Here is a 13851-nt window from a genome sequence, read left to right on the forward strand (position 1 = left end):
TCAGAACTGCTTTTGTTGCATCCCACAGATTTGATATATTTCCATTTTAATTTGCTTTGAGATAATTTTGAATTTCCCTTTTAAGTAATTTTAAGACATTGGTTGTTTCGTTTCCACACACTTGTAAGATCTCACTTTCCTTTTGTTGTTTGCTTTCTAGTTTCAGGCCATTATGGTCAGAAAGGAGAACACTTGTAAGATCTCACTTTCCTTTTGTTGTTTGCTTTCTAGTTTCAGGCCATTATGGTCAGAAAGGAGAACTGGTATACTTTCAGCCCTTGAAATGTGCTGAGATTTGTTTTGTGTCCTGTCATGTGATCTGTCCTGGAGGATGTTCTGTGTGTACTTGGCGAGAGGAGTGTGCGCTCTGCTGTTGGATGTAATGTTCTGTGCATCTCTAACAGTCCATTTGCTCTGAAGTATAGTTCAGTTTCAACATTTCCTTGTTTATTTTCTGCCTGGGCGATCTTCTAGTTGGTGATAGGGGGATATTGAAGTCCCCTATTACTATTGTATTGTCTGTTTCTTTCTCCCTTAAGACCTGTTAGTTTTTGCTGAATATATTTCAGTGCTCCAGTGTGTATTTTCAACTGTCACATCTTCTTGATGTGTTGACCCCTTTATCATTATGTATGAGTTGGTTTTAACATTTTGAGCTTGAAGTCTACTTTATAGGCTCCTGCTGTCTTTTGGGTTCTGTTTGCTTGGAATATCATCTTCCATCCCTTTATTTTGAGCCTGCATGTGCCTAATTTAGCGTAATTAAGTGTCCTGTAGTCAGCGTATACGGGTCTTCTTTTTCTAATCCATCCAGCAACTCCATGCCTTTTGATTGGTTCCGCATGATTGATACAAAAGACTTGCTGTTGCTATTTTAAAATCTTAGGTTATTTTTGTCTCCATTGTTTATTTTTCCTTCTGCTTCTGCTTCTGTCTACCTTTGTAAGTCATGCTTTTCTGTGGTGATTTGTTCAGTCTCCCACTTGTTTCCTCTCTGCTCTAGATTTTTGCTTTGTGGTTACTATGAGGTTTATTAAATAGAGAAAATATTCCATTTTATGCTGATAGCAGTTTATCTTCATTCACCTGTAAAAGTTCCATCCTTTTTACACTTCCCCTTTACATCTTTGAGGTTACAAATGACCTTTTTATATGCCCTGAATTCATTATCAAATTGTAATAGCTATAGTTACTTTTAATGCTCATTCCTTTTACCTTTACACCTTAAATGAGTCCTGTGTACTTGGGTCTTTTTGTTTTTAAGGAGTTCCTTTCAACATTTTTTTTAGGGCAGGTCTGTCTAGTCATGCTGGACCTCCTATTTTGTCAGTCTGGGCAAGGCATCATTTCTCCTTTGTGTCTGAAAGGTGCCTTACCTATTGATTGGCAATTTACATTATTTCATTCCACTCTCTCCTGGCCTGTATTTTCTGCTGAGCCATCTGCTGATAGCCTAATTAGGGTTCCTTTGTAGGCTGATACCTTCTTACCCCTGGCTGCCTTTATTAACATTCCTCATTGACTTTTGACAGCTTCTTTATGTATCTTGGAGAAGGTCTTTTTGCATTGAGATAAAAAGGTGTTCTGTTATCTTCACTGACTTGTATATACAGTTCTCCAGGTCTGTTACATTCTCAGCTACTGTATATAAACTCTGTTCCTTCTCTCAGTCTCCACCACCCCGCCTTCTGGTGTACCCAGTGATCTTAGGTTGGCTTTTCTAATGGAGTCTGATTCTTGTAGGGTTTTGTCACTTTTTAAAAATCTTAGTTCTCTCCTCTTCTGCCTGAATCATCTTTCAATCCCTATCCTCCAGCTTAGTCTCTCTACCATCTGATCTGTTTCTAGTGCTTTCCAACATATTCTTCATGTCATTTGAGTTGTGCTCCAGTTTTTATTTGGTTCATTTTTAGAATTTCAGTCTATTTGGTAAAATACTCCTTCTGTTTATTATTTTTATTCCTCAGTTCACTGATTGCCTTTTAGAATTTTCTTGTAGCTTGTTGAGTTTTTGTTGTAATAGCTATGTGGAAGTCTGTAAGTCTGATAGCAGAATTTCATGTCTGTAGGTCTGGCTGCTGGAGAATTGTTTTCTTTTTGTGATACTGTTCTTACTGTGATATTCTGTGTTTGATGAAATGGGCCTGTGTTGCTTCATTTGAAGTAGCAAACGCCTTTCTCAGCTAGAATCGAAGAAAGCCATGGCCTTTCTTTTGTTTTCCACAAGGTGGTGCTATAGCACACCTCTTACTGGATCTGACGCTAAGTTGGAAGCATTTTTTTTTTTAAGACTGGCAGCAGAGTGGGTAGGTGTGTGCTGATTAGCACTTGGGGCTTTGGGTAGGCTCACAGCCCAGTAGTGGGGTCCTCAAGCAAGGAAGTGCCAAAGATCTGTGGCTGGAACTTTTGCTGAAATCCCAGGGCAGACAGCAGGAAATGTGTGCCACCTTCCCTTCCCTTTGCCTCTCCCTGGCCATGGAGGCCTCCCAGAAATCCAGATGTTACTGAACAGCAGCAGGGCCCTCCAAGTGAAGCCCAGACAGCTGGGTACTTTCTGCCAACTCTAGAGCTGCTTCCGAGGCCCAGTCTGTCCAATTTGGGATGTATAGATAGTCCTGGCCTGTTTGGTTATGGGTGACACCAGTTAGCTTTAAGTCAAAAGGGAGAGAAAAAAGGAATACTGCAGACTTGTAGGATGCTAACGTCTCTGCCAGTGGATCATTATAGATGTGCTCCACTCTAGAGCCTCCTGCAGAGGGTGAAAGGCCACTGGGAGGTAGAAGGAAAGTGACAGGTTTGCATTTAGATCGCTTTGGCCTTTTGAAGTGTATGTGAGTGTATTAAGACTGGAAGTTTTAAATTTTTGATCTCTGATCTACATTCTTTGTGTTTTCAGATCAAGACATGGTGAAGGCTTAAATGAGGAAAATGGTATAATGGACAGGAAAGAATGGATTTGTAAAGTATTTGGGTTAGAAAACTTTTACCTTTATTTAATTCTGATAAGACTGGCCACTTACATATGTTCTAAGAAAATGCATAACAGTATTTAACACAGTGACAAAATAATTTTGGTACCAATTCTGCTAATATTCGATGTACTAATAAAAGTTAGTACATCTGATTCCTCATTGCAAGATACTTTGAAATGTTCAACTTGAAGCAGGTTGCTAAAAGACAGACACCCCTTTCCTCAAAAATCCAATGACAAGGCAAACAATTCAGAACAAGAACAGAGTTTAAAAATCAGTTGAAATTTTCTTTCAATTAAAGACCCAAGGGACAAGAAGCTCCTTTGTTACAGTATATAACATATGGCTCTTATACAGGGTAAAATAGACACCAGGGAGTCAAATGTTTATACCAGCACTGAATCCTTACTGTAGCAGGTGAAGTGAAGCAAGATTTTCTTTACCAGCATTGCAATTGTGAAACATTTTTACATGCAGTAAGTTCTTTGGTAGATTTATTCATTCAGTGGAATTACAGAATTTGCAAAGGGAAGTAATAAAATAATGTAAAATTGAACATAGTACTTCCACCATAAGCTATTTATACATACTTCAGAAAGTCAATCCTAGTAAACTTCTTAAATAGTACATCAGCACTTATCAATTAACTTCCGTATTTAGGCACGTACACAAAGTAGGGTAGATAATGTTTTTAAAATGTTTCATGATGTCTCTAGTAATTGTGCAAATGGAAAAGGATTTGGAATTCTTTGAAATCTGGATGGCTACCACTTTCTATCCTCCCCCAACAAGCACATCTATAAGGCATCATTTTGGAATAGTTACCAAGTGCATCTTAGTGTATAAATAATGACAGCAATAGTTTTCAACCACGACACTGTAATTTCCTCAGGACTTTCTGCCTTATCATATGTGAAGACTGGGTTTTGAAAGGTGCTCAAAGTACATTACTACAGGAAAGAAAAACCCCTGGATGGGAAAGGACTAGCAGAAGATTTGATCTATCATGACATAAAAGCCCAGTGTGCATAATGCCATGGAAATTTAGTACTGGAATGAAAACTGAGGCTCCTCACTGTGCAGTGAGCTCTCTTCCTTCAAGAGGTATAGTTCTGAAGTGGTTTACATTTTGATTTTACCAGGCACCAAAATTTCTAACAGATTTTCCTTTTAAAATCAGAAACCTTTTCCCACTGTGGATCGAGGATTGAAGTATCTTCCTTGGGTGACTTGTAAGATGACATAGGGGGTTATTTCACTTAAACCACCTGCACTGCTGCAGTTTTAAACCCATCGTAGAGATATTTAAAATAAATATAAGCATTGAATTTCTTTCATAGATTGGTTCAGTTCTAAATTCAGAAGACTTTCCCCTCCTCAAGCTGCCTTTGTAACTGAGTTCATGGCAAGGAAGGCCCCCACCTAATATCCCTTTCATACAACAGTTTGGGCAGGAGCGACACACTGTGCGGGAGAACTGGCTCTCTCCGAGGATGAGGTTGAACGATTGGAAATCTCTCTCTGTAGTTCCTCTACTTTTTTCTGAAGCTCTGCTCTTTTAGCAAGAAGTTCTTTGTATCTGTTGTGAATGGGCTCCTGCAAGAGCAAAACACGGTAAAATCATTCATAAGCAAAGTCAGATCACTGCGGCATGTGATCGTTCCCCTGAATGTCGCAATGGGCGTTCTCAGCGAGAGGCACTGAGCCCGCCTTTGCGGCAGGCACATCACTCAAAGTTAACTGCAGGGACACTGTTGGCACTACTGTTCTTCCACTGGCTTTCCCAGTATCCCAAGCATTTCTACATGATTACCCTGAAATTGGTACTTACCCAAATGAAACAAGAAACAAAACAAACTAAAAGCCAGTACTGGAAGACTTCCTATCATTTAGTTGCATATTTTTAGCCTTTGGAACAGTTCTAAGTAGTAAACATTCCGTATTTCAAAATGGACCAGAATTTTATTTAGCTTTAAAGCCTCTTTTCTCTAACTTTTATTAAAACAATACTTGTAGGTTATCCAACACCCTCATTTTACAGAGGAGGAAGAGACACCAGTGATTTGCCCAAGGCCAGACAAGCAAAGTATAATGATTACCTACCTGTAGTGCTTTTTCTGCTATTAATGGGAAAAAGGGAAAGTTCTAAGGACGTACAGATAATTTTTCTAGTTGCTTTAAAGGGGACAAACCTAATTCATACAACTGCACAGATGAAAACCCCCACTGTATACTGTAGGGCACATACCTGTGGTTTCATCCGTGGATTCCACCTCACATAATATCCCACCCAGAGTTCTAGGTGGCGCATGCTGGCTACTGGATAAAGCACATGATTGGAATAGCTCCCGTAGAGAGGATTTGTGAAGTCTTCCAGCTGGCTGTTTATGTAAGACCACAGAGACACAGTCCTTCTAGGAAGACTCTATGACAAGGAAAAATAGGTAAAGATTATCCATCACATAAACTATTCATACTTCAGATGAAAACTGTATAGAGGTATTGTGATCATTAAAGTCTCTCTTAGAACTGTACCCATCAGTCGTCTCCCCACATACATTAGAATCAGATGGTACTGGAAAACAGTTCCTCAAAAAATTTAATGCACCAATGATACAACTCTTTGGTATATACACAAGAGAACTGAAACCAGGCACAAAAAAAGACCTGCACAAAAAAGACTTGTACAAAGACGTTCACAGCAGCATTAATCATAACAGCGAAAACACAGAAACGACCCAAAAGTCAGTAAATGGGTAAACATGGCATATCTACACAACAGAGTATTACCCAGCCGTAGAAGGGAATGAAGTACTGACGCATACTATCACTTGAACCTTGTAAACAGTAAGCTCAATTAAAGAAGCCAGACACAAAGGCCACATCTTGAACGACTCCATTTGAATGAAATGTGTGAGGCAAATCCACAGACAGATGTGTGTGTGCCAACAGCGGGCAGGAGAGGACAGGACAGGGACACTGACAATGACAGGGTTTCTCCGCAGTGTTCTGAAATGAGTAGTTGTACAACTCTGTAGATACACTAACCACTAAATTACTCATTTTTAAGTGAATTTAATGGAATGCAAATTATATTTCAATAAAAAGTGTCTTTTTGATCAAAATACAGTAAATCTTATTCAAGGCTCTCAAAAGATGGTGGAAGTATCTTTGGAAGTTAGCTATTAAGTGCCTGCTACATACTTAAGATATAGCAGTGAATGTAAAAAATTTGGTATCTGCCATCTAGGAAGCACTTACTACATGGCAGTTATGGCAATGTTTTGTATGGCTTATTTAATCCTCACAATAACAGGTATGATTATCCCTGTTTTAAACAGAAATTACCTTGCCCAGGGTCCCACAATAAGGGACAGAGCCAAGATCTGAACCAGGCTACCATGGATGGCCCCAGAGCAAACACTCTGCCAGTATACTTTTATAGAAAGCACCAATAAACTAGTTTACAACCATATTTTTCAGAATGAAAACTGATGCCAGAGACACCAATCAAGATTTAGAATTCCATACATAGATATTTTAAGGAAGACAGAAGTTAAACTTAAATGGAATCCTTATACAGTTTCTTTTAATACCAGTCACTTAAGAGCAGTCTCTCTGAGGAAGTGAGGTAACTTTCTAATGTCCTTTCAATGTTGGAATGTTTTGTAATATTTTGTAATTTAAAAAAAACTAAAATGGCTCCTGTGTACACAATATATTTTGGGATTTGAGCTCTTCATTCATTCAAATACTTTTGCCACTTACATTTTTCTGTACCTGCTTTGAAGGATTTCCATCCTGTGAGGAGTAACAGGTACCCCTAAGACTCCACATATTTCAGTTCTCTTGAGCAGATGCTACTTCCCACCCATAAGCTCTCCTGACAGCTAGCTGGCACTTTTTGTCTTCTGACACAGGTTCTTTAAAGCAGATCGGGTTCAGATATATGGGAGGAAGTAATCTTATTACAGCATATAAAACAAAATACGGGCAACTAAGTTATCCAAAAGAACAAGTGCTCGGTTGGAACCCACCACAGACTCAGGACATTAGGCGCGGCAGGGTAGGGCCGTGGCTCGTACCGTACCTCTTTTCCTCTCTGCTGTTCGCTGTTACAGAGGAATGTTCCAAATAAACAGCTGTACAGGTGGTCCAAAATGGTAATGAGAAAATACTCATTGAACTCAAATGCTGTAGGAAACTGCAAATGAACACAGACACAAAATTATTATGACTTTTTTTCAAGAATATTCATGCCTACATATGGGTAAACCCATTTAATAAAAATTTTTCTAAATTAGTCTAAACCGCAATCAGAACCTGCATGTTTCTATGCCATATCTGCTTTGTTTTCTCTTCAAAAATCATTTTGCTACTTTTCTCCCTAAATCTGTCCTTGTGCAGCAAAAGTCTGGATGATCTGACCTTGATGTCTCTGTATCCCATTTATCTGTTACCTAAACTCGCAGACTGATGAATTCTGACTTGGGCAATTCTGGCAACTTTTGTCTTTGCCTAAAATGACCATAAACAACATAGTAAGATTTTTCTTTAAATTTTCAACAACAAAGCTTTGTTTCTAGGAATCAACAAAAAATACCATCTTCTGAAATTTGTCAGCAATTCACAAAGGAAAACATACAAAGCAAATGTGCTGCTCATTTAAAAGCCAATCTTATCTTCCAGAGATGGCCAGTCATACTAGAGCACTGGTAACCCAGTACTTGAGCAGCCTTTTTCCAACAAAAAGAAAATTCACTTTGTTTTTGACTTAAGACAAGGGCTTGATGTCTCTCTATTCCACAAAGACCACAGTTTTGAGGGAACTTGCAAGGTTGAATTACAGATACCAGGAAGGTAAAGGACTTAGGATAATCCATCCTTATCCATCTATTTCAAAATTACTCAAAAGATTTTAGGAAGACTGTGCCCAGTATAAGGACTTTGAAAAGGAATTCTGTGAATATTTGGATTGAAGATTTGGGAAATAAATATTCCAAGTTTTTCTTAGAAAAATCCTTTAGATTCCTTAGAAGTAGAGGATAAAAGCATTAACAGCACACAAAAGAGGAATGAAAACAACTCCACCATGAAGTTTCCTCGGTTCATGAGGGTCATGTGGCAAATTTCCTCAAACAATAAAGGGTAACTAACATGCTTTGAGTAATCATTTTTGTGGCCGTGACGCTGAATGAAGTGGGTAATCACATGACAACAAAAAGCCAATTAACTGTAACAAAGTTTGCCAAATCCCATTCATTGGATCACAAAATAAATCTGCTCCCTGGTATTGTCACACTTTCTAACAGCCTTATTAGCCAACTATGAATGGCTCCAGACTCAGCAAACAGCACTCCGAAGGAGCTACACCTGTGATGATTACCTTGGTTATGAGAAGACAAGCTTAATCAGTGGGCATCTCCTCAGCAAAATTAAAATAGAGCACTAACCTACTGCTATTGCTTTTAAATTCCTGAGCAGAGGATGAATATTTTGCTCTCATTACACATCTAAAATCTGAAGGGGCCTTCATCAACTGCTTCCCGATCCTAGAAGTGGGGGGATGGGAATGGGATGAGGATTAGGGTAGGAGGAGGTAGAATCTGGCCAATTACAACATAAATCAGTCCCATTGTGACAAATACGCTATCAAAGTCTGCACAAACATTCAATTATTTATGAAACTGATCATTGCCAATAAATGTGTAAAAATTGGTTCAGGAAGAAAACAAAAACAGTTGTCTAAAAGCATCACTATTATAAATTCTAGCAAAGAAACTGATTTTTCTATTATTTAGTAACAAGCTCAAAAGAGTTAAACTGCCTTTAGATGTGTAGCATATAAAAAGTTAAAAGGAAGAAACATACCTGTCATGTATTCCTCTATGCAAACAATCAGTAAATGATTTTTTTTTTCCTAACACACCAGAACTGAGACATTCACACACACTGCCCTTAGCACTAGACTTAACCATCAGTGACACCGTGGTCTCAGCCTTCCTGGTCCTTTGACATGGCATATCTGGTTTTTGCCAACAGTCAAATGTTATTTAGAAACTGAATATGGTAGTGGTCAAAAGTGGGTCCTATTGTTTTGGTCAAATACCCCCCAAAAAAGGAATAGTAGGAATTTGTGTAACTGACTGACTTACTACCTCAAGGGCAATTCCAAAGGAAAAATTCAAACCTACTCCAAGAAAAAGTAAACATTAAACTAAGTACGTAGCATCTCCCTTTCTCCCCAAGACACTAATGGCCTAATTTATAGAATAAAAGAGAATGACATACACATTTATCATACACAAACCATACCAGCCTCCTCATACTGGAGTCAAAGCTACTACATCCCTTCATCTAACCCACAGGTTTCAAAATAATCCACCCAAATTATGGGGGGAAAAAAACACTACTGAATATAAAACTGATTTATTTCACCTGAGAACACCATTTTCTTATAATGAAATACAGTATTTTCTTAAAACTAAAATATCCTAAAGCCAAACGAGGCAGCGGCTGCCCTACTATACATTCATGCGGCAGTCTAACGAAAACCACACTCCCAATTTGAGGCTTAATAAACCCTTGGATGATAAGTAACATACCAAGGAGCTGCATCCAACTTTGGGGTTTTGAGAGGACTTAAATATTTTTAAGACATCAACCCTTTGCCTAATTAGTGAAATGATCTCCTAATAAACCAGATGTTTTTAAACTCTGATATCTTTCCAAAATAATCCATTTACCCTAATGGGTTGCTTAATACCACCTCCACATAAATATCCTTTAATTTCAAATCAGTTGGTTAGAAAGTTAATAAAAGGTCTTAAAAACACTCTCCATATGTAAGAACAAAACTGAAAATCTATTCTTGCCATAATTTCCATCTAAAAACATTTTTCCATTAAAGTTATTTAAATATAGATTTTATTTTGCATTACCAAGCCTATTTCTTCATTTCTTTACCTCCCTTAGGAATATATATGAGCCTTGGGGTGAATACATTGCCATTATTTAGTACTACCTGTCCAAAACAAGAGGAAGCCTCAAAGGTTACTACCAGTGAAAAGCTAATGGAATCACACTGTCAAGTGTTTAATACAACCTCCAGGTAAATATCCTTTACCTAAATGCATAATGTGATAAGCAACAGTTCTGTTACCCAGAAACTTAACAAATTCCTGTAATAAGAATTAAGATAATCAGTCACCAAGCCTGAGTGGATGGCTTAGCAGAGTGGATACCCCAGGTTACCTGTCTTGTCATTTGCCAGACACAGTCAATAAACTGAAGAAAAACGGGTGATCTGTCTGCATCTGCGTGGTTCTTATCTCCATGGCCCACTCTCTGAAGCAAAGAGTGAATGAATATTAGATGAGCTTTTAAGATTTTTCATTTTTTAATGGAAATAATTTTATTTTCCAATAAAAATGTTTGCTCGATATGTTTTAAAAATTGAGAAAATATTTTTACAAGACTACTGCAAAGAAACCATATCACCACAATCCTACCAAGCAGAAATCTCAACATTTTGATGTACAAACTGCCAGATGATTTTTCTGACATGAGATGCTTGTAACAGAAATTACAACTTTGTTTTATAAACAAAACCTGGAATCCTAAAAGAAAGCAATGGAAGACAAGTGCAATCAGACCTCAGAGCCCAGATTTTTGTCCTGGAGATTAAATTTTCCCCTGAATATTAACAGTTATTTGTACAACAGTCTTAAGAAGCACACTTGGCCAGTGCATGAAGGGGACTTGTATCTTAACTCCAGTCTGTTTTTATCAAGAATCACGTTAGCACAAACCTTTTAAAAATGCTTGACAGCTGCCTTCCAAGTGTGCACTCATCCACTTACCTCATTTTTTTCCTCCCCCGAGGATCTTTGGCCCAGATGATCCGTACAGACCCCTACTCCCTACCCATAGCAATGATCCTACAAGTATGATCCATAGACTTCTGGAGGGTTGGGGCGGGGGGTAAGGTCAAAACTATTTTCATAGTATTACTGAGATGTTATTTACCTTTTTCCAATGCATTGGACATTTCACTAATGGTGCAAAAGTAATGAAGAGTAAAACTTTCAGTACTTTAGGAGGAACCAAGCAAAGCATGGGAATTAAACTGCAAACCTCAGCTTTTGAGTGAAAATTACATTTTTGGAAAACTTTTTTGGAAAACTGGAGAACAGTAATGTTGGAAGCCTTGGTTCTCATGTATTCCGAGTCCAAAGTTAGTATTTAGCAAAGAACCACTTGAAGGTTTATTTAATTAAAAGCTGCATGAATTTAAAGTACGATGTAACAAAAAGGCAAACTTGACAGCACAGTATCCTTTAAAAGGAACATCAAAACCCCATTTCTCTGTTTTAAGAATTGTGATCTGTTCTGGGTGCCACACTTGTAAAAAGCCATGCCAACAGCCGGAGGACAGCTGGCTTAGTGAGGGGATTAGGGTGAGAAAAGACTGAAGAAAATGGATGGTTAGCCAGATAAACTGAAGATTATGAATGACATGGGGAGACGGCAACTTTGGAATGTTGTTTGAAGGGCTCTTACATGGATAAGCAGTCATATTTGCTCTTCATACCTCCAGAGGGGAAGTTCAGAAAATGGGGAGCAAATTTTGGTTTCCTACAATAAAAGTTCTAGTAGATAGACTTTCTGAAGTGAGACTGTATAGCCTGAGGAAGGGATCTGCTGCTTATCTCTGGAGGTGTTAATGAAAAAAACTACAAAGAATCATTCCTTGGGGACACCACAGATGATCTGCAACAATTGAATGCCCAGACTGAGGTCCTTTCAACTCTCAAGATTTGATACCAACATCAAAATAAATTCTGAGACATACAGAGGGCACAGAAATTTGTCATTTCCATAAAACTGCAACACTTTCCATACATGTGGTCATTACAGTGTTAGCACCTTAAGAAAGATAATATGAAACTTTTATTCCCAACTCTTGATTTAAATTTGTATTTTTTCTGTTACTGATTTTAGTCCCAGCCTGATCATGTGTGAGCAATGCTACTTTGTCTACAGGAAAAGCTAGAAGTGTCTTATAATTCCATAACCATTCATGCTAATCTGAACTGTCATTTGCAAGTGGAGACCCTTGGGCAAATCACAGAATGCTACCTGAGGTCTCCTGGTAGCAATCACAGAGGAGACTGTGTCAGACACCCAACATGACCGGCCCTGGCTCCACCCAGACTGTAGAGAGCCCTGCAGGATATCCTAATGCTTTCCAAAACAAAAGTTCTGAGTTTACCCCGTTAGAATGAATGCCTAATTTTAGATGAGTATCTGATGAATAGAAGGCATCATTTTCACATGCCTATGTGAGTCATATGTGAGACATCAAGTCAAGGTTCTTTACTCACAAGCTGAAATCGATGTCCAAAGCTTAGCCATTCTTTTTCCACAAGGACTTCAAATCCCCGGATAGTTCGATAGTATCCATCCAACATAAGCATGGCGAGGGAACTGAGTTGAGCTGTGCGATCCCACCCATCGCTACAGTGGACGACCACAGATGTCTTCCCTGACTCGACTCTGTCAGCAATTCTCAGAGCCCCTGCAAGAATAAGCTGCAAAGCATATTTTTTTAAATGAAAAATTTTTTTAAGTTGAATGTTTCCTTCTTCAAAATTTACTAACAGAGTTTTGTTAGGGATGAATGTCTCAATAACATGCAGAGAAAAAACATCAGTCCCTTCCTGAAAAGAATTTTTATAAATGGTAGTACATGTAAATTTTGTCTTTAAAACAGGAAAAAAATCTCATAAATGCAAACCCCTCTTAATCTGTATAATGAAATAGCCAAATGAAAGGTACCTTTCTAAACACATCAACAGTATGACTAAGAGAAAAACATTAAATTCTAAATCTGTGTTTAAGAATCTTCAAATATTCTAATATCATCCATTTAAGTAAAAATTACATGCCAGCTAAAGTCTGTTATTTAAAACAATACTTATTTAACCAAATAGAATATGAAAGCAATTGGATCTCTTTAAAAATATTCTATAGCCTCTATAGCATTTATTTTACTTTTTTTTATGTCATATAGCACACAGCAAGTATAGTATAAAGCTTTAGAGTAAGCTATTTTTCTGTACCAGTGTGAATGAAAAATTCTCATCAGATCAATATACCATATCAATTTAGCTGGTAGCTAAAATAATTTATTTTTAAAATATGCACTCTCTTTGCAATATACATCTTCTGAAACTGATCTTGAGTTAAGACAACAGAGTCAGATGTAACCAAAAAAGAAACACAGAAGCACGATGTTCTTTGAACTGGACAACAAACTCCATTCCTCTGCAGGGCAGAAGCATACTTAACAGTATGATTCCAAAACCAGATCAGAATGAAAGAAAACACATTTTCTAGGCTTGGAGAATCTTATGAATATCTCCTTCCGATCATACATAACTAGGCATAATCAGTCTTGACTATGCATCAAAATCATCTGTGAGCATTTTCTTTTTAAAAAGTGCCTGTGCCCCAATTCTCCAAAAATCCTAACTCACTATTTTAAATAACTTCCATGGATACAAACAAACAAATATATACCCAGAGTTAGAATTAGAACAGCTGGCAAGCTAAGGCTGACCAGGGAGTGTTACCCAAATAGCTCATGTTCATTCGCTCACTCATTACCAATGGACGTCTGTGGGGTCCCTTCCTGGGTGACAGGCACTACTCCAGGTGGACATCGAACGGAGCAGAACGAAGTGCTGGCGCTGGCTTACTGAAGCTTACATTGCACTCAGGTGAGGCAGCCAGATGCAAATAAACAAGGAAGTACAGGGCACACCAGTGGGCAGTCAGGGAGAGGCTCACACAGAGGTCCCGGGAGCGCCGGCCG

The 13851-nt window shown here is 38.2% G+C and overlaps 1 protein-coding gene across 4 annotated transcripts in view; it reads right to left on the reverse strand.

Moving 5' to 3' along the window:
* Window positions 1-2966: 2966 nt before the first annotated feature.
* MTMR2 (myotubularin related protein 2) overlaps window positions 2967-13851 on the reverse strand; it is a 132679-nt gene continuing 121794 nt past the window's right edge. For 3 of the 4 annotated variants that reach the window (XM_036902821.2, XM_057490738.1, XM_036902822.2), the window contains 5 exons: window positions 12359-12565; window positions 10227-10319; window positions 7063-7176; window positions 5221-5397; window positions 2967-4568 (listed from right to left, as the gene is read on the reverse strand). In XM_036902821.2, coding sequence (XP_036758716.2) covers window positions 4407-4568; window positions 5221-5397; window positions 7063-7176; window positions 10227-10319; window positions 12359-12565 — 753 coding nt within the window. In that variant the 3' untranslated portion in view covers window positions 2967-4406. Of the gene's footprint in view, window positions 4569-5220; window positions 5398-6740; window positions 6896-7062; window positions 7177-10226; window positions 10320-12358; window positions 12566-13851 lie in introns of those variants that run through there. The other variant, XR_005028222.2, reaches the window with a different exon arrangement.

This window comes from Manis pentadactyla, chromosome 13 (genome assembly GCF_030020395.1).
Source record: "Manis pentadactyla isolate mManPen7 chromosome 13, mManPen7.hap1, whole genome shotgun sequence".
Taxonomy (NCBI): domain Eukaryota; kingdom Metazoa; phylum Chordata; class Mammalia; order Pholidota; family Manidae; genus Manis; species Manis pentadactyla.